Source organism: Carettochelys insculpta, chromosome 2, assembly GCF_033958435.1.
Source record: "Carettochelys insculpta isolate YL-2023 chromosome 2, ASM3395843v1, whole genome shotgun sequence".
Taxonomy (NCBI): domain Eukaryota; kingdom Metazoa; phylum Chordata; order Testudines; family Carettochelyidae; genus Carettochelys; species Carettochelys insculpta.
Window position 1 is genome coordinate 99,629,816 of NC_134138.1, and position 20,987 is coordinate 99,650,802.

The window sequence follows — 20,987 nt, forward strand, 5'->3', positions numbered from 1 at the left end:
CAAACATGATTAAGCTAATAAATTAATAATTGTACAATTCAAATATAGTTAAGGAATACTTGACCAGCACTCACTACTATGGTGGGCACATTTAAAGTTCATCCTGATTTTAACTGTTAGTGTTTCCAGACTTATTTCCCATTCTAAGGCTACGTCTACACCAGCCAAAAACATCGAAATGGCCATTTCGAAGTTTACTAATGAAGCGCTAAAATACATATTCAGCGCCTCGTTAGCATGTGGATGGCAGCAGTGCTTTGAAATTGGTGCGGCTCATCCAGACAGGGCTCCTTTTTGAAACATCCCCGGCTACTTCGAAGTCCCCTTATTCCTATGAGCAGATAGGAATATGAGTTTTTGGCTAGTGTAGACACAGCCTAAGTGTAGAAAATATCACTGCAATCAGTAGTTCCTCTAAGACTGTTTAAGAAAATGCAAGTTGCTTTGTTCTTTTAAAAAAAAAAAAAAAACAAAAAAAAAAACTGTTGGTTAGAGAAAGATACAGTCTTGTGAATTGGAATAATGTCACCAGTATTTTTCATCTTGCCTATTAAGCTTGTTTCTTTGGCAAATAGATTTTGGGTAAATGCTTCCATTGTTTGCCAAATGTACGCAATTTTAAACTTTAAAAATGAGACTACACACATTCAAAATTGTTCGCAGGCATCTGAAAATTTCTCCTGGGAAGTGGTCATTGCTAGTTTTAGGGAAGGAAGAATAATATTTGTTAAACAGTTTATGGAGCCACCTGACTGAAAATCCTAATATTTTGACATTCTATGTAATCAGTCATTTTCTAATATAAACCTTTTTTAATCAGGGAACAAATACACATCAGAATATGTTCCTTCAAACTATTTTTCTTTACTGATTAACTGTATCCTTTGTTTCAAAAATCTTCTCTAAAGGATAAGGTGGCACATTCACTGACATAAAAAATCAAAGTAATCAGGCTTAAAAAAAAAAGTGTAGTAGTATCAGCTATAAAGAGTGCGAAGAAAGATAATGTAACTTAAAAGCTTGCTGGAGTTATACTATTCTGCTCTGACAATGCTCACGTTAAAATTTTTCGATTGTTTCATACTCCAGACAGTTTTAGTTCCTAAATTTGTAACTGTGGGAGTGCTTACATGTCAATTACACAATAGAGGGTGTGTGTGTGTGTGTGTGATGCAACAAAAGTTTTTCCTAACAATATCCATAGATGCTGCTCTATTTTCTCGGCGTCATTGTCTTCTTTGTACCAAGTGTATAAAGCATGGAGTATCACACCCGTACTTAAGTTCCATCTTAGTGCTTTTGGTCTGTAATCAGCATGATTATGCACCCTCATTCTAGAAATGTTCTTTGAAGACTTCTTCCCAAAATGCACTGCTTCATCACTACAGGAGGTGGGAGTTCACCATGCCTGGGTTTTTCCAGGGCAATCTTTCCTTCATAAGCTTGCTGCAGTCTTTCTCTTCCAAATGCCTTGAAGAAGGCACTCTTCTGAAAGCCACTCCAGTAGTGATGTTGGTGCATCCTTCCTGAAGCTCCTGAGGGTTGGCTTTTATGAATGCTCCTGACACAGAGCCATTCACTTCAGCACCCTCTCAGTAGACTATCAAGATTTGGATCTTGTTGAATCACTGTCTTCTCTGATCTTGGCACAGCCACCAAAGTCTTTAGTACTGTCTCCCATGGAAGGCTGTGTTGTGGTGAGAAACATGTATCAGTGCTCTATGGCAGTCCAGTATATTCTGTTGAATATCAGGAAGCTGTTTAAAAAGGTTACTTAAACGACTAAGTGGAAAAAGCTCTGGAATCTGTCACTTTTGGTATACTGATTTGAAAATCTCTAAAAGCCTTAAATTTAATCTGTTCAATCCTTCATCTTAAAGTTCAAGTGACCAAAATTTCTGCATTTCATCTTAAAATAAATGGTAAAACTGGGTTCACTAATCCTGTAATGGCCAGATTACTGGCAGCCCTATAGGGATTATTTCCTTGGGTTTATGATCTGATTCCTGTTTGGTGTTATCCAAAATGGAGCCAGCTGCTAAGCTTAGGGAGGACTAATGCTTTCTGCCAAGCTCTGGGTCAACATGTTTGTTAAAATAATAACTAAGCTCAAAAGGGGTCACATTACTCGTCACAGAGCTGGAAGGGACCTTGGGAGATGGAGTCCCAGTCCCCTGCCCTCTTGGCAAGACCAAACGCCATCTCGCACCCCCCCCCCCCGTTTTTTTGATCTATTTGCCTCAGATCCCCCTCAAGGATTGAACTCGCAACGCTGGGTTTAGCCATCCAGTGCTCAGGCCACTGAGCTATCCCTCTCCCATTCACACCTGCACATGCATAGTCATGCTCCCAGGCATTGGCGATGTCAGGCTTCTCTCAGGACAGGCACAGCACTGGAAATGTCTTCCCAAGGCATGATGGAATGCAATGCAATGGACCATTGTCTTGGTGAAGGGCCTTCCCAGGGGGTGCAATCTTGTGAGCATGCTCCCGAGCATCTGACTCCCCTTTTTTAAGGAGCTGCTCCTTCTGATCTGTGGCTAGGATGGCTTGTCTGTGTCTGGTTGGTCAAACCCCACCTCAGGTAGTGTCCATGCATGGGAAACATGATTGTTGCCTGGTCAGGGTCCCAGACACTTTGTCTCCCTGGGAGCTCTGATCTCCCAGCTGCTCAAACAGCCCATTCATCCCAAAACACATTCCAGGAGAGGGTGGAGGGAGAGCCGTATCCCAGGCATTCAGTGAGACAGGACAGGGGGAAGGTATAACAAGCTGTTCAGACATACAGATCACTGATGCTCCTACAACATTTGGACTTCAGATTTAGTATTGTCTGCTCTTACGAGTCCCCTTAGTATTTCACGCCCTTAGCACTTTTTTCCTGCATCTTTTAATGAAGAAGACTTCCTACTGGTCCTCACCTGAGCAGAGAGAGAAGGGGATTTGCCAGCACTTGCCAGAGATCCACAGCACACTTGGTTTCACCCTTTCAGCTGAATTTCTATGGCCATTTCTACACATGCCACTTTTGGAAAAAGTGGTATGCTAATAAATGGTCTGAAAAATGCTAATGAGGTGTGGATATAAATTTCTGGCACCTCATTAACCTATGATCACGCTATTTGGAGTCTGGAAGCAGGTCTTCTGGACTCCAAAACAGTGTGTAGAGGCACAGCCCCTGGGGGATCGCCCGGAAAATTTTCAGGAAGAAGAGGCTTTCAGAAGGAGGATTTCCTTCCAGGAGATCCCCCAGGGGCTGCGCTTCTACATGCTGTTTTGGACTCTGGAAGAGCTGCTTCTGGACTTCAAATCATGTGTCTCACATCTCCTGCCATGGAGTCGCAGTACCAGGTGTGTGTCACACCTCTTCCCAAGAAGTCGCAGTAATGAGGTGCAGGAAACTTACATCTGCACCTCATTAGCATTTTTGGGCTGTTTAGTAGCATGCCACTTTGGGGGAAAAAGCGGCATGTGTAGAAATGGCCTATTTTGTTTTTCTCCCCGCAAAAGCAAAATCTTTGCAAGGGCAAAGAAAAGCTGTGCTCCCTAGATTAGCATTGTGCTTTTGTTGTTTTACTGGAACAGAACAAACTTTTCAAGGTCTAGACCCAATTATTTTTTCCTATGCAGGACACAGGAAGGGACCCCCAGTTACTGTGCAGATTCTAAAAAAGATGACCAGTTGTATTTCTTCATCTGCAATAGGCAGGATGCTACTTGAAAAGTTGTTGATGGCACACAGGGCTTATGCATCCTTGGCAGCATTAATGGGGCATGTCTCTGTTGTAAGTATTTGGTAAAGATCATCTTCTGTTGGAGCATTTTAGCCCCTATGTGCTTAGCACTGCATCAGGAGGTGACAAAGGTGAGAAAAGGTGTCTTGAAGCTGTTCCAAAACATTTGATAAGAGCTTCACAGTCACCTACAATGTAATGGACAAAATCAAGCACTGAAAGAAGAGAAGTGTACTCACATTCTCAAACTGTTCAAGATGTTACATATCTCCATTACATGACACCTCCACGCATCCAGATCCTATCACAACATATTAGTCTACCTTCAGCTCTTGGTGCTGAGAAACAAAAGGGTGAGACATGCTAATGCCATCATTTGGTTACTCTCAACATGAGCTCAAGGAAACAAAGGAAGAGAGAGCTACCCAGATGTGTACTGCTAGGGAATCTTCTCTGATGCATCTCTCTCTCTCTCTCTCTCACACACACACACACACACACACACACACACACACACACACACACACACACACACACACACACACACACACACACACCCCTGTAGTGCAATGTGTATGTGTGATACACATCTCTTAAAAAAAACCAGCAGTCATGTATCAATGGTTTTAACAGGAAAATAAATGGTTACTCACTTTTTCAGAACTTTTGTTCTTAATCACCTAAGGCTATGTCTACACTGCAGCTATCTGTCAACAGAAGTTGCTGTCGGAAGAGATCTTCCAACAAAACTTGTGTTGACAGACTGCGGTCATGCACTGAAGCAGATTGACAGCACCATCCACTCTGTCAGAGCAGCTGGTCTGCCTGGCTGCTCTCAACCTAGAGCACAACAGGCAGGGCTGCCTGGTGACCCGGAAGCCCTGTCTGTCAACAGAAGGCTCCCCTCCCCCTGAAGTGCCCACACCACTTTTTTTGTTGACAGTCTGTCGAGAAAGGCGTTCTGCCTCACTGGGGAGAGGCAGAAGGCTGTTGACAAAATGCTGAGTTCTGTCAACAGTATGTTGACAGACTGTCTGTCTCTTTCGTGTGAACACTCAGTTTTGTTGACAAAACCCTCTAGTTTAGACATAGCCTAAGATGTGGTTCGGGAGCAAAGGGCATGAGCAGAGCCTGCTGGGTTGTGTGGCTCAAAGTAAATAAGAAATATGCATTTTGATTGACTTGTAATATGATCTTTTTTTTCCTTCCAAATTTGTGCAAAAGTTCATTAAAGTTCACATTCAAGAAGACATTGCCCAGGATGTATCTTCAACTGAATCAAAGTGTAAAAAGCTTGATGTCCTTACACCAGCATCTACATCTGTGTCTCAGATGATAAAACCATTTTCAAAGCTACCTTCAACAAAAGTTGAAATAAAGAACAGAACTATTATTTTTCCTGCAACAAGAGCTGGTGAAAGCTCAGGTAATGTCAATTACTCTTAAAATGAGCATTTCTGTCAGTATCAAATGTTCAGCATTGTTTGCTATACCACAAGAACGGAAAAAAGGCTTGTCTATGCTATGGTGAGCCTTTGACCGCAGTTAAGCAACTTCAGCTACGTAGTAACATAGCAGAAGTTGATCTACTTAGGTCTGCTTGCTGCAGTGAGTCAGAAGCTTACCACCCTCCCATCAACTCTTCTCATTCTGGGGAAGTACCAGACATGATATCTCAACACCCACTGGAATGATTACTGTCCATCAATCCAGTGTGTAGTGAAGACATACCTTTATTTATTCATCACTTTTTTTAATGACTAGCATGATTAGTCAAAACTATTTCCATATAATTTCTTGTAATGGCATTTTAATGTGTGGTGTATGTTTGGGATTTTTTGCGGGGGGAATGAGGGAAGTTTTTGTTTTTAATTGTGGAACATAGTATAGCCACATCCATTTCTGGCATATTCTGTACAAATACTCCATGTTGAGACATTTTGTAGATAATGTTTCTCTAGGAGGGCATTGTTGGTTGTAAAGCTGGTCTGTAAACCCTCAGTCTGCTTCCTCAAGTCCAAGGTTTCTCAAAACTACTGTATTTAATAAATGTTCACCAATATCTGCCATTTATTTTTTTAAAGCCAGTAGATCCAGAGTTAGTATGTATTGGCATTATAGCATACTAAACTATAAGACACCAAGACTCTTCTAGGATAACTCAATCATTTCATTGTTTCCTGTTGTATTAATTTGAGGGAAAGCTGTTTGAGACAGACAGTTACGAGGGAGAAATAATAAGAGAACACCTATCTTTGCCTAGCTTAATAAAAGCAGCTCAATAACTTCAAGTGCTGCTTTAGGCAGATGTAATTTTGAAGGTATTTTTATGAGCACTGGCTGATATTACAGGATATGAAATTTGTTCTGAGATGTAACATTGTCTTCTGAGAATACCATCAGTAAATTGTTCTTGTTCTCGTTCAGGTCAAGTTAATGTTATTTTTGCCCAGTTAGGGCTATGTTGAAGATTTGTTGGATATAGGCTTTAGAGTGACGCTTCAGCAGCCACGATGTGCAGTGAGCATCAAAACTTCAACAGCTAAAGTTGGAATCTTTTGATTTGGCTTTTCCCATGATCTGAACTTAGAGGAAAAGGTCAGCAGATATTGTAGGGTCAGACCTGCCAAAGATGTATAAATGAGTGTGTTGTATTTATTGCCAAGTATGCTGGTGTCAGACCACAGACAAATTCCGTTATTTGGGAATGGGTTAAGAGTTTCTCTGTGTGTGTGGCTTTTTCTTCTTGGATCAGTTCATCCAGTAAAAAGTGGAGACGTCTGCCTGAATCTCAACTGCGTTTAGATTGTATACATCTTGGTGAGCTGGTAAACTTGGTTGCCATTCACTAGGCTGGGATCTGTCTGTAGCTCCAGGTTTTCTAGGGCAAACTATCCTTTGAACCACCTAGCATTGCCAGCCTTTCTTCAGCCAACATGCAATGTCTGTACTTATCCCAAATCTTATTTATCTGATGAGCTGAATGCTTGTTGTCCCTTGCCAGTTTTTTATATTCTCAAGATTAAAGACTTAATCAAATTACAATGAGGGGGTTGCTTTTATCATTGAGATTTAATTAAGAAACACTGGAGATTTCAAAGACAAATTTAGTTTGAACTTTTAGGTCTTGTGGATGTGTCCAGATCATCCTTCATTATTTTTATCACTATTTAAAGAAATATAAAACACGCATACTAAACTTCTCACTTCATGGTTAATTCATCTGAGGCTTTACTTTTAGAAAACTACCTAGAGATTGAAAATCCTGGCAATGAAGATGTGAAGTGGCACTTGTCATCTTTTGCACCACCATATGTCAAGGCGAGTTACAGTTTGCACTGGAAATCATGTGTTAAATAAATTTTCAACACTCATTTTTTGAGATTATATTTCTCTTCAAATATCCTTTTTCCTTGCTTTAAAGTCTTTCTATGTTAAATGTTGTACTTACAGCAGTATTTGTACGTGGAAGCTAGATGACCTAATTGTTGTTTTTTCCTCTGGCTCAGTGGTCCCCAAACTGTGGTTAGTAAATAAGAAGTTATGCATGGAGCACTATAGGATTTGTAGAGAGCTTGGATGGTTATATCAGCTTCACTGTCTCAGCGTTTGTCTAGACTTAACGGGAGAGCAGCCTGTTCAAGGTCAATGTCCCAGAGTTTGATTTTTGCATGTCTGGTAAAGATATGCAAAAATCAGTCTCTCGGGGGTCTGCAGGACCCTGCTCTTGCAAGGAATGAGGGAGGTGGAAGAGAGAAACACTCCCATCAATCTCCCTCAGTGAGGACAGACCTTACAGTCGATTACAAATACGTTGATTCTAGCTATGCAGTTGCTGTAGCTAGAATTCATAGAATCATAGAACACTAGAACTGAAAGGGGCCTTGAGAGGTTGAGTCCAGTCCCCAGCCCTCATGGCAGGACCGAGCACGTTCTAGACCAGTGGTTCCCAAACTTTTCAGCATCATGCCCCCCCTTTTCAATTTTGAGAAACCCTCACCTCTCTTTTTTAAACCATCCTCCAACCCACCTTTTATTAAAAATTCCATTCAGAATTTAAACACAAACTTAATATAAAAATAAGCACAAATAGTTTTTCTTGGTCCCTTGTGGATGCCAGGTGCAGCCCCAGCTGGCCGGGTGCCTGAGCCCTGTGCCAGCTGCCAGAGCTGCCTGCCTGCCATCCATCTGAGCCCCACACTGCCGGGACCAGCTGCCTGCCCCCCAACCATGTGCCAGCCACCCGAGCCCCACGCTGCTAGGGCCAGCTGCCTGCCCCCCAGGTCAAGCTGCCCCACGCTGCTAGGGCCAGCTGCCTGCCCCCCAGGTCAATCTGCCAAGGCCAGTCACCCACCTGCCTGAGCCTTTCCCCTCCCACAAAGCCAGGCACCATGAGCCCTTGTTCTTACTCTATCCCCAACCCCCACATCTAACCCCATTTTCCTTCTTCTCCCTCCACTCCAACTCACATTCAGTCACCTTTGCAGGAGGCAGCTAGCTCCATGTGGGTCTTCACCAGCTGCCTGGTTCTTATAGCAGCTGCATCGAGTCCTGCATGTAAAATGACAGGGGCTGACAGCCAGAAGCAAAGGCCAGCTCTTTCTTTGGATGGAGAGAGTGATGGGGGCGGGGGGTGGAGCTGGGTCACTTCACACCCCCCCCCCCCCGGAATTGCTTCACTTGCCCCTAGGGGGGCATGCCCCTCTCAGTTTGGGAAACCATGTTCTCGACTATCCCCAGTAGAGATCCATCTAACCTGCTCTTAAATATTTCCCAGCGATGGAGAGTCCACAGTCTTCGTAGGCAATTAAATCCAGTGTTAACCACCCTGACAGTTAAGAAGTCTTTCCTCATGTCCAACTTAAACCTCCCTTGTTGCAGTTTAAGCCCCTTGCTGCTTGTCTTATCCTCAGAGGCCAAGAAGAAACATTTTTCTCCTTCCTCCTTGTAACCCTCTTTGAGGTACTTGAAAACTATCATGTCCCCCCTAAGTCTTCTCTTTTCTAAACTAAGCAAGCCCAGTTCTTTCAGTTGTTCCTCATAGCTCATGTTCTGTGGAACGTAATCACTCTTGTTGCTCTTCTCTGGACCTTCCCCAATTTCTCCACACCTTTCTTGAAATGTGGTGCCCAGAACTGGAAACAGTACTCCAGCTGAGGCCTAATCAGCGCAGTGGAAGAATGACTCTTTTGCAACAGGGTAGTTGTTAATGGTTATCCAGCCAGTTGTGCACCTACCTTTATGATATACCCCTCAAGTTGTATTAGCTCAGTTTATTGTTAAGATCATGACACCATATCGTATGCCTTACTAAAGTCTACGTATACCACATCCACTGCTTCTCCCTGATCCACAAGCCGCCTTGTTCTATCAAAGAAAGCTATCAGATTGGTTTGGCATGATTTTTTCTTGACAAACCCATGCTGGCTGTTTAACTATCACTTTATTTTCTTCCAGATGTTTGCAGATGAATTCCTTAATTACTTGCTCCATTATCTTTCTTGCACAGAAGTTTAACTGACTGGTCTGTAATCCCCTGGGTTACTCTTAGGCACTAAATTTGCCCTTTTCCAGTCTTCTGCAATCTCACCAGGCTTGCAGGACTTCAAAGATGATAGCAAAAGGCTCAGATACCTCCTCTATCAGCTCCTTGAGTATTCTGGTATGCATTTCATGAGGCCCATATCTGTAGTCGACTGTAAGGTCTAGTGTAGACCAATAGTCTCCTGCAGTTAATTGCATTAAGAAATCAATCAGATGTTGTTTTGCATAATGTGTTGCTGGGGATGTGAGGGATAACATTTGATGGCCTGTGGGTGGGGAATAGGCCCATGCAATTGTGAAATAGAGAGAAGGTTGTCTGAGACGGTCTGAAAAATGAATTGGTAATCCCTGCTTATCATTTACTCCCTTTTTTTTGTATAATAAGTAGACCATGGTAGCTTATTCTGTAATATTTGCAAGTCTTGCTTTGGATTACTAACTTGGTAGATGCTCCTGACATATTGTTAGAAATCTGATTATTGTATTTGATTTGATCAAAACTTAATTACCTCATTTGTAGGGTGTAGATGAAAGTGAAGATGTTTACAGGGCAACCTACACAGCTTTCAGATGTTCCCGTGTTTCTGGAACACTTGAAGCACACAGAAAAGAAAATGTAAGCTTTTTTTAAAGTATTATGATTTTAAAGAAATCAGTGTTTCAACTGTAATATAATAAATGAAGCATGTGAATTCTAGGAAATACAACTGTTTCATCTGCACTGTTTCAAAGTTGGAAATAGTTTAAAGTGTGATTAAACATCTGTTTAAATGGTGGTGATAAAACACTGGCCACCCAAAACAAAACCAGATATACTCCATTCATCAGTATGTCTCCATGTAAATGGCTATTAATAATACTAGAAAAATTTCTACAGTGCATACATGTATTTTTTTTTTCTAGGAGAGCAAATTCTTTAACAATTTTTTGAAGATGAAACTCATGTAAGAAACCTCTGAATAATTGCGAATTTTTCTAGTTTTAGACCTTTTCCAGATATTTTCCACATCATATCGCCTACTACATTGTGAAGCTTTTGAATAATGTGTGTAGTGATGCAATCTTAAAGCCTAGATTAAGTACCATTTCTATCTTTAAGTGTTGCATCCCTTAATACAAGGGAGAAGAGTGGTTTCAGCTTCCTGATATAAGCTATTTCAAATGTCTGTGATGAACTAAAAAGAATATATGCTTTGTACTGCTGGAGAGTTTTTCTAGTCTCCTGCTGCTGAAAGACATTTCAGAGGAATAGCATTCTTTATGTAGAAAATACCAGTCAGCCAGAGGTTTCATTTTAAACAGACTTGATAAAAACTTATGCCAAAGCCTGTGTGGATACTTGCTCTGTCAAAACCACACTTATTTTGGTTTTACTTAAGTTGAATTGACTTGTGCACCAGTTGAATATCTTGCTTTGAAATGACTTAGTCAAACCACTTCGTCTTCACATGAACTTGCACCAATGTAAAGCTAAACCAAAATGACTGTCTACACAAATACGTACAATTTAAAATGTCTTATTTTGGTTTAGCTGTAACCTGTTTCGCATAGGCTAAACTGAAACAAATCTCTCTTATAGTGTACTAGGAACTTGTTGTTGTTGTCATTAGCAGGGTCTACACAATGCTGGTATCTGGCAGCCTAGTGCATTTTACTTCCATACCCCAGTTTGCTGTCCACTGACTAGCTATGTATACAAGCCCATAGACTCCAGTGAATATTCACACAGGGATTTGCAAGAACAAAGTCTGTTTTAAGTTAGTTTTAGTTAAACTGATGCATATTTCCATAAAGACATACCCTTTCTCACTTAAATAAGGCTTAAGGCTGTTAAAAGTGAAGTTGAACTCCTAGCCAGTTCACATAATGCACGTTTAAATCAACACTAACAAATGCAGCATCTCACAAGCAGGTTTGGAATTTAGGAAAAGTGAACCAGTGTAATTCAAAAACAAAAGAACAGTCAGGTAGCACTTTAAAGACTAACAAAATTAAATTACTAGGTGAGCTTTCATGGGACAGACCCATTGTTTCAGACCATAGCCATACCAGAACAGATTAAATATTTAAGGCACAGAGAACCAAGCCCTTAGGTACAATCGCATTTCCTCTGATCCTACTGACCGAGACCAAAAACTACAAGATCTTTACCAAATATTCATAAACCTGAATTACCCACCAGGAGAAATAAAAAAGCAAAATCAACAGGGCCAGACAAATACCCAGAGACCAGCTACTCCAAGATCGGCCCAAAAAAGTCAAGAACAGAACACCACTGGTGGTTACCTACAGCCCCCAACTCAAACCACTGCAACGAATTATTAAAGGCCTACAACCTGTCCTTAATCAGGATGCCACACTCCAGAAGGCCTTAAGTGATAGGCCTGTTTTCTCCTGCAGACATCCTCCCAACCTTATGACAGTTCCTGCCAACAGCCACAGTCTGTACTGCAGGAACACCAATCCTGGAACTTTTCCTTGGACAAAGCTGGCAGCAGGCTTTGTTGCACATATCTTTTCTGGAGATACCATCACTGGACCTAACCAGGTTGTTCACAGAATCACGGGCAGATTCTCATGTTCCTCAACTAACATCAGAAATGCCATCATGTACCAACAATGCCCAGATGGTTTGTATATTGGACAGACTTCAAACTCCCTTAGACAAAGAGTTAATGGGCAAAAATGGACATAAATACACTCCTGATCCACAAACCTGTTAGCTGGCATTTTAATGGAGTGGGCCATTCTGTTATTGACTTAAGAGTTTGTGTGTTACTGAAGAAGAATTTTCACAACACTCTTGAAAGAGAGACTGCCAAACTCATATATTCAAATTTGACACATTAACACGCTGTTTGAACCAGGATGGGAATTTTCTGAGTCACTATAGGGGCTTGTTTGCTTACTTGACTTAATCTAATTCTTGACTCCCCCTGCCCCCGCTTCTACTCTGATTTGCTCACCCTTTAATATTTTTTTTTTTCTGATCACTGTTTTTGGTTCTCTGTGCCTTAAATATTGAGTCTGTTCTGGTATGGCTATGATCTGAAGAAGTGGGTCTGTCCCCCAAAAGCTCACCTAATAAATTACTTTGTTTGTCTTTTAAAGTGCTACTTGACTGCTTTTTTTTTTTTTTGATAGTATATAGACTAGCACAGCTCCCTTTCTGTTAGTGTAATTTGGTGTGACTGAGTCCCAGGGGTGCAACCTGGACTGAGGGACTGCTCAGCTTTGTGTCCCACCAATCTGGGGTAACCCTCTCTCACACTGTGATGTTTGGGGCAAGTTGCAAATTGCATTTACACAGATATCCAGAGACATACCCACCTGAATTACATGACAGTTTCCCCAAGCTTACATGAGCCAATGTATTAGTTCCAGCCAGTTCTCTCCAACTCTCCAGTTTTGCACCCCAGAGCTGTACCCTTTTGAACAGGTTAGAAGCCTGGCCAGTTCATATTTATTCATCAGTCCATCATTCCCCTGATGTGGAGAGGACACTAGACTTTCCAAACTGAGCTGAGGTTTCCCAAGCCCTTCAACCAAAACACTGTTTTAGGTACAATATATAATAGATGCTTAAGTGATTCTAAGTAGCAGTCAAAGAGATTAGAGTTTGTTACTTAAACAAACAAATCAGTTTAAGGCCTACAAAGGAAACATGATTTGAATCAAGAAGTGTAAAACAGGTCAAATTTCTTAATGCACAGCTGGGGCTCTCTCAGCCTAGGACCACCCTCCCTTAGTTTCAAAGTCTTTCTCCTACAGATATGTTTCTGGAAGCTAAGTGGCGGGGGAAGGGAGTTGAGACCAAGTGATGTCACTTCCCTCATGTATAGTACCTTTGCTGTGAGGTTGGTCATCCACCCCTAGTGGTCAAGTGTTTATCCATGGTCTGTGCTCTCTGAGAAATCTACATTGTAAACAATTTCCAGATAGTGGATGCTATCCTTTTGTGGGTGGTGATGCACCCTTAACTGTTGTCCTTCTACTCCCAATCTCACAACCAACTTCAGCAGCACACAGATAGCAAAACTACAATGATAGCACATACAATCCACAAGGAGATTAAAGTTCAACAGATGAGTTTTTTCAAAAAGATACCTCCAAAGGCATATTTTTTCAAAACATAATTATATGACACTGGTGACTAGAAATTCCAGGGTGCTGCTTTATGGTACAGTCATTCAGGGTGTGAATTTAAACTAATTTAGTTAAACCAGTACAAAATAATGCTACTTTTTCATGTAGGCAAGGTTGTAGTAGCATATAAAAATGTAAGTGAACTTTCACTAACACTTAACCCTGTCTTGGTAGGTTGCTATCATCTTTTTACCTAGGGATAGAGGAGACTACTCTCAATTTTGGGATCTTGAGTGTTATCCACTTGCAGAACCTCACATGAAACATAAACTAAGATTTCAACTTTCTGGAGTGGTAAGCATATGAACACCATAAGTTAACGTTCAGTATTTGTCCACATGATTTGCTAAAATGGGGTAATAAACTGTGTGTGTGCGCGTGCACTTTTTTTGTGCTAGTACTCGCTGGTACTGAGTAAGCATGTTGACAGACCCCACAGTTAATTTTTTGGTGCAGAATAGTCTCAGGAGCAATCCTATTCTTTAAATACAAAGTAATGGAGCTTCAGAACAGCTGATAAGGTGGCTGTATTCCGAGCAATGCAGAATGTAACAGCTGGAAAACCATTGCTTTAAGGGAGGCTAGGCTTCATTTGCAAGGTCCCAAAAACATTTTTGTCAGAGCTTGCATAACACTTGTGATCCAAATACAGCTCATTATTGAACTCGGCAAATTAGATTTGTTTTTCTACAGAGACCTCTTAATGGAACATGCTATCTGCTTATGGTTTGCTTTCCAAATTACAAAACTCACATTACAGAAGTGCCTATTTTTATCTCTGCTACTGTAATACTGATGGTTATATTGTTTCCACCCCTGCTGTTCATTTTATTAATAGTTGCGTGCCATTTGTAGAATACAAGGAGAGAAGTTGTGTGGCAAAGTAAAAAATTCGTAGCACATTCTTCTGTTCGTCATGACTCTTCGTTCTATCCATACTGGCGGCTTGTTGCAGGACCAGAACGAAAACTTAAAATGTTGGGGAATTTTTTTCTCTAAAAGACAAATTATACTTGAGTTTGTAGTAATGTTAATACAGTTGTAGGTTCCTGTTTTGTATTAAGCAACTGTTCTTCCAAAAGTGGAAGAAAACTAACTTTTTTGTGCTGGCTGGAGCTGAATGGTGTGACTTCTAGCAACACACTCTGAATTCCATAGGGAAAAGTCATAGCCTACTTGTGGAGAATGAGGGAAGAAGTTGCAAAGAATTAATGTTAAGCAATGCATTCATTTACTGCAACTCTGTTTTCCTTGAGAGGTAAAATTTTGTATCATGACTAAGGGCACATCTATACTTCCAGAAAGATTTGACCCCGACCACGTCAATTGTTCAGAGTTTGATTTTGTGCATCTGATAAAGATGTGCAAAATTTTATCACTCTGGGGTCAACAGTCGACCCTGTACTATGTGCTATCATGTGGCATAAGGGAGGTTGACAGGAGAAATGTTCCCATCAACCTTCCTTAATTAGGACTATCAGGTGAGTCGTTTTCTGATACGTCAGTTCTAGTTACACAGTTGCCATAGCTTGAATTGTGTATCCGAAATCAACTTATTCCCTAGTATAGACTAACCCCAAGATGTTATGGTTTGAGGGACTGAAGCAACTTAAATAGGGTGCCAAAATTTCCCTATGATGATCATGGGACACCTGGTAAAATTGCTCAAATTGAAGCAAGTTCAATGACAATTAATCAGAACCATTAGTACCCTGCCCCAACGATGGCCAGCCAGAGGTGGTGAGTGCAGCACCATTTGGCCTTGACCTCAAGCTCAAAAGGTGCCTCAGATTTATACACTTAAATGCTTTTTCCAGCCTATCAAATGCCAAAAAATTAAGTATTCCAATTCTCTTTTTTAAAATAAAACCTTTTGTTTTCATGTATCATCTTTTTTTTAGTTTGTACTGTGATGAGGGCCCTCCAAAGCCAGGAGTGGCCCAGGCCTCTCTGGACCTGTGAGAGGCCCTGTTCCAACATGCTTAAAAGCTCCAGGGGACAGGAGCCAGGAGGGTCTGGGCTGGGGGGGAGACTCTCCAGTATAGTTGTAGTTTGACTTCTATTTTGGGGCAGGGCCCAGTCAGCTCAAGCCAGCTTCATGTGGTAGAACCAGAGAGGCAGTGCCACTTCTACTCCATTCATCTCAGCCTGTCTTGGCAGGTGGTGGTGGTAGAGGGCAGGGGGAAGGAAGAAGAGTTTTCAAAAACTTTTCGAAAACCGCTTAGGGTGCAGGGCAGGGTAGCTCAGGGTGTGAAAAGAGGAGTGGCCAGGGGCTGTATGTGGGCAGGAGGCAGCTAGAGGGGGTGAGTTGTGGGGGGGGGGCAGTTCGGGGAAGGATAGCTATGAGCTGTGTGCATATAGGCAACTAGCTTAGAGTGCAGGCAGGAGACAGCTCATGAGACAGGCAGAGAGTAGTTTGAGGCTCTATGTGGCCAGGGGATAGAGATCAGGGTGGAGGGAGGGGGTAGTTAGAAGCAGTATGTAGACAAGGGAAGCTCCATAGTGCAGTGATGGGCTAGCTCAGGGTGCGGGCAGAAAGTAGCTAGGGACTGTGTGCAGGCAGGCATAGCGAGGGATTTTGGGTGGCAATTATGAGGTAACTGAGCCTCTTTGCCAGGAGGGCTCCCCTTCAGCCCCTGCTCTGAGGGCTCTGCTGGCTGTGTAGCTGGGTCCCCACCACTGCAGCTCTAACTGGCTGTGTGGGAAAAGGGGGCTGGGGGGCAGACCAGAGGCATGGAGAGAGGAGGAGCTGGTCTGTCCCTGAGACAGCCCTGCACTTTTACTTGAGTTGGGGGGCGGGAGGGGACACCAGGGCTTAGGCACTCAGTGCTGCAGATCCTGGCTTCATTGGCAGGAGAGAGAGGGAACAGCAGGGATTAGGGCTTCAGCCTATGGGGAGGAGCATGCTAGGGATTGGGGGTCCAGCCTGGGGGCAGGGTTGGGAGACATGGTGCACTGGGGAGCAGGTCTTCAGCCTGTGGGCACAGGCACACCGGGGTCTGGGGCTTCAGCCCTCAGTTTCTGTCCTCAGCCCTGTGGGGTCACCAACTTGAGCATTCTGCTCTGCAGCTCCCAGCTTAAATGGGAGGCAGGGGGAATGCCAAAGATTAGGGCTTCAGCCTAACAGCCTGAAAGGACTGGCAGACTTCACCCCTTTGAGCAACATTGCTTTAGGGTGCACATGGGTAGGGGTGACACCCCACCACACACACCCTAGCCTTCTAACACAGGCTGCCTCTCCTCTGACTGGCCTTGTGGCTGTCTCTACACTAGCTCCCAGCTTCGAAGGGAGCATGGTAAGTAAGGTGTCTGGAGATCACTAATGAAGTGCTGTGCTGCGTATGCACCACTCCATTAAGTTTATTCTGCCCTGCAGCAACTTCAGAGCCTCAAACTTTGAAATGCCCGCTTGCGTGTAGCGAAGGCTAACCCTTTTGAGGAGTAAAGGGACTTTGAAGTTGCCCAGGCACTTCGAAGTACCAGTGGGTATACGCAAGCCAGCACTTTGAAGTTCGAGGCTTTGAAGTTGCTGTGAGGGAGAATTAGCTTAATGAAGTGCCACATATGCAGCGCAGCATTTCATTAGTAATCTCCCAACACCCTATGTACCATGCTCCCTTCGAAGTTGGGAGCTTGTGTAGACACAGCCTGTGTGTGCGCGCCTCTGAGCCCTGCCTGACAGTGCCACCTGCTGGTCACAGCCTCCCCAGTGTTCTCCTGTCAGACACAAACAGCAAACTGCTGCAGTTGCGTTGATGGCAGTTGCCCAGCAGGGGGAGCGCTGGGGCTGAAAATATGGAACAATTTTGCTTTTTTTTTTTTTTTTTTTTTTTTTCAAAAAAGTTTGGAACAGTTGCTTTAAATATGGGACAGTCCCGTTAAAAATGGGCCAGATGGTCCCCATACTTGTCATCTCATTTATACTCTGTGGTGAGACATTGCACAAGGAAACCTACTGTCCCAAGGCTGTCTGAAAGGATCTGTTAATCTTAGAATAATTTACTGCTTTGAAGTGTTTGAGGCAGGCATGCATGCATGAAATATGAGTCCAGTGGAGGCAGAATGTTTCAGAGAACAAGTAAATTCCCTTCTTCCAGCATGTTGGAAACTATGGAACAAACAAAAGGTATTTTCAATAAAGCAAAAATACTGAGCAATATTTTGGAAGCTATGCAAATGTCATTTAAGGTTAACTTTATTCCAAATAATAAATGTAGGCTATGGTATTTTTGTGTGTTTAATCAATAGGGTGCTAAAACAGAAAATGAAGCTGTAAAGGCAAAAGTTTCCCCGCGTGTCTTAGTAAAAACTGAAATTATAGTTACGCCAAGAAGAGCTGGAGCTTTAACACTTAAAACCGGGTATGTATATTTTTAATGTTTAAAAAAAGCAAATAGTTGAATAGTATGGCAGACCTCTTCTAGAATTCTGTCTTTTACTACTCCTAAGCAAACTTGCCATATTTTTATTAGTTTAAAACTACTGACCGTGTGTGGTCATGATTTGCAATTATGGAACAACTGGTGCAGGCTTTAGAACTGCTTTCTGTTGTGGAATCTCTTAAAGATGGTACTGGAAAAGAGTGCTTTATTTAGTGATTTCCAGTAAGACAAGTTTTTGCAATGTTTGTCTAGCATGCTCCTTTATTTCTTTTGCCAGTTTGGGCTTGTCTACATGGTCTATTAGTCCTCACTAGTTCTGGTATAAATTATAGTGAGCGTAGTGAGTTGCATGCTAATGGGCTTATGTGGGTACCTCTACACATGAATGTATGACTACTGGAAGTGGACCTTCTTCCTCGAGTGTCCCCGTGGGTGCTCCACGATAGGTGTCGGGCTCGACCCGGCACCGCAGATCGGATCTTTCCAGCAGTTTCTGCTGGACCGTGCATGCGCCGGCGCGCACCGCTCCCTTGCACGCTCCTGGCCACGTGCACGATCCGGTCCCCGCCAGTTCCTTCTTAACCGCCATCGGCTGCAGACGGAATCTGCTCAGGCTGCGGCCAGAGTCAGCGTATTTAATGTTTTAAGTGTTCTTAGAGTTTCTTTTCAGTCTTTCAGTCTTTAAATTAGCTTGTTGTTTTCTTATTGCAAAAAAAAGTATATAAAAGCCTTAGTAACAAGAAGAGCAGTGGAGGCCTGGGGACATAAGGCCATTAGGCCTCCTGCCGCGGCAGGCTGGGTCCGAGAGGGGAACAAGCACAGAGAAGGTGCTAAGTACCCTATTAACAACTCAGACTCACCGCAATGTCCTCTTCAGGATTCAAGAAGTGTGAGTCATGCCGCGAAGCTATGCCGGCCTCCAATGGGCTCAGCCAGTGTATTAGGTGCCTGGGGGAATCTCGCGTCACCCAAAAATGCTCCTTCTGCGCAAAGCTCATGGCTAGAGCAAGGAAAGACAGAGAAATGCGGCTAAAAATGCTGCTCTTTGACAAGGCCCTCCCTCCAGCCAGATGTGCCAGAGCGGCCCCAACAAGAGGGAGCCGCAGGGGCCCATAAAAGGCAGGCGGCTTCCCTCACCCCATCAGTGCAAAAACGGAGGAAACTCTTGCCAACCTGATCCCTGCTGGCAGCCACAGTGAGCGGGACAGGTGCAGCACATAGCCCCCAGCCGCAGTCACAGACGAGCAGCGGCAGCGCGGAAGCGCACGTGGCAGAGGCTGAGCCTCCGATAATCGAACAGCCAGCCCGCACCGCGGCCAGGCAAGCGTCGGAACCGGTGGCACCGCAGCTAGTGGCACAGACCCCCGGGGCGCCGACGGTGCAGAGCTTGCAGGCACGCGGCCTGCAGGCGCCGGGAGAGACCACCCGCGCGGCACCGCAGCGAAGCGTGCTGAGCGTGGCGCTGACAGCGGGGGTTGAGATCCCTGGCGCGGAAAGGGGCGGAGTCAGCCCCACAGGGGAGGGGAAAGGCAGCAGAGAAAACCTGGCACCGCAGCCCTTCTCCAGACAGTGCTGCAGGGCTGCTCTCTCTAAGCCCTCCCCTTATGCTGCGAACTCCAACAAGGAGGCAGGGGTCTCCCCCAGTCTACCCTGAGCCTCTCTCCCCGTTCCTCCAGCCAGCCTCACCATGGCTTGGGCCACCCTCGCCTTTTCTGGGATTTGACCCCCTGGAGTACTATCACAAATCAGTCTCACCATCGTCTCAATCACCCAGACGATCTCGCTCCCCCAGACGCTGGGGGTATGCGCCTCGAGAGTGGTCCAGGTCTCCATCCCAGGAACCGTGCCCGTGTTGCAATGGTCGCCCCTATCAGGCAGGGCATAGACACCATAGGCATACCCCCAGGGACAGGTCCCCTCAGACGGTTCACTATCCCCGAGGGCAATCGCGGACGGGGACGGAAACACAAATATCTCAGGGGGAGTTGATTATGGAACCCCGAGATTTCCCCTCGCAAGCGTCCAGCGAGAAGATGTATCACCATCAACAGGACCCAGAAGGATCCAGAGAGGCTTACCCTAATGGTTCCTCTCTATCCTCCCCCGACGAGGCTACGGCCCCAGGGGACGTCCACCCCCCGGGACGATCTCAAACGGTTCCAAGAGCTGTTTAAAAGGGTGGCCTTTACGCAAGGCATCCAAACAGCAGAGGTACAGGAGAAGCACCATAAGCTCCTCAAAAACCTGAGACCTCCGGCCTCTTCCAAAATAGCTATTCCGCTCGACGAAGCAATTATATCGTGGTAGCTGACTCCATGGCAGACCCCTGTGTCCGCTCCGCCTATAAACAAGAGAGCGGATAAGAAATACTTCATCCCTGCAAAGGGCATGGAGTTCCTGTTCCGTCACCCACAACCAAATTCTCTGGTGGTGGAATTGTCTCAACAGAGGTTGAAAACTTCTCAGTACAAGACAGGGGGAACGGACAAAGATGCCAAGAAGCTAGAGTTATTCGGCAGAAAGGTCTACTCCTCCTCTACCCTACTGTTGAGAGTGGCAAATTATGCAGCACACCTAGTGAACCATAATTTTGATAATTACTCCAGGCTGACTTCCCTCATGGACTCGCTTCCAGAGGATAAGAAGCTGGTGCTGAAGGCCATCGTGCAGGAAGGCTACGCAGCCTCGAGGACAGGAGTTCAGATCTCCCTGGACGTAGCAGATACGGCGGCAAGCTCAACGGCTACGACAGTGGTCATGCGCAGGGAATCCTGGCTTCAGACATCGGGTATCCCGAAGGATTTGCAGGTGAAGATCGTTGATCTCCCCTTTGACACACAGAAGTTGTTTGCCGAATCAACTGATTCGGTCCTTCATTCCAGTAAGGACTCAAGGGCTACTCTCAGAACCTTGGGGATTTATACCCCTCCATACAGGAAGAAAAAGTATTATCCTCAGCAAAGACGATACCCATATCAATCCCGGTGTGCTCACTACCAAAGGGGCTACGAGCGAGGGCGGCATCAACAGCACCAACAGTACAGAACTCCCAGGTGATGATCCCAACAGAGCCATGCCTCCTCGGGGCAGGGCCAAAGGCAACAAGTTTGACAGACAGATCGAGGGCTGCACTATCACTACCATTGCGCAATGTCATCCAAAGCTAATGTTCCATCATCGC

The 20,987-nt window shown here is 44.2% G+C and overlaps 1 protein-coding gene across 1 annotated transcript in view; it reads left to right on the forward strand.

Annotated features, from left to right (window-relative positions):
* CEP192 (centrosomal protein 192) overlaps positions 1–20,987 on the forward strand; it is a 172,473-nt gene that overhangs the window by 131,435 nt on the left and 20,051 nt on the right. The window contains exons 39-43 of the mRNA XM_074987485.1: positions 4,959–5,160; positions 6,976–7,055; positions 9,799–9,894; positions 13,599–13,718; positions 17,673–17,785. Of these exons, the coding sequence (XP_074843586.1) occupies positions 4,959–5,160; positions 6,976–7,055; positions 9,799–9,894; positions 13,599–13,718; positions 17,673–17,785 (611 nt within the window). The remainder of the gene's footprint in view (positions 1–4,958; positions 5,161–6,975; positions 7,056–9,798; positions 9,895–13,598; positions 13,719–17,672; positions 17,786–20,987) is intronic.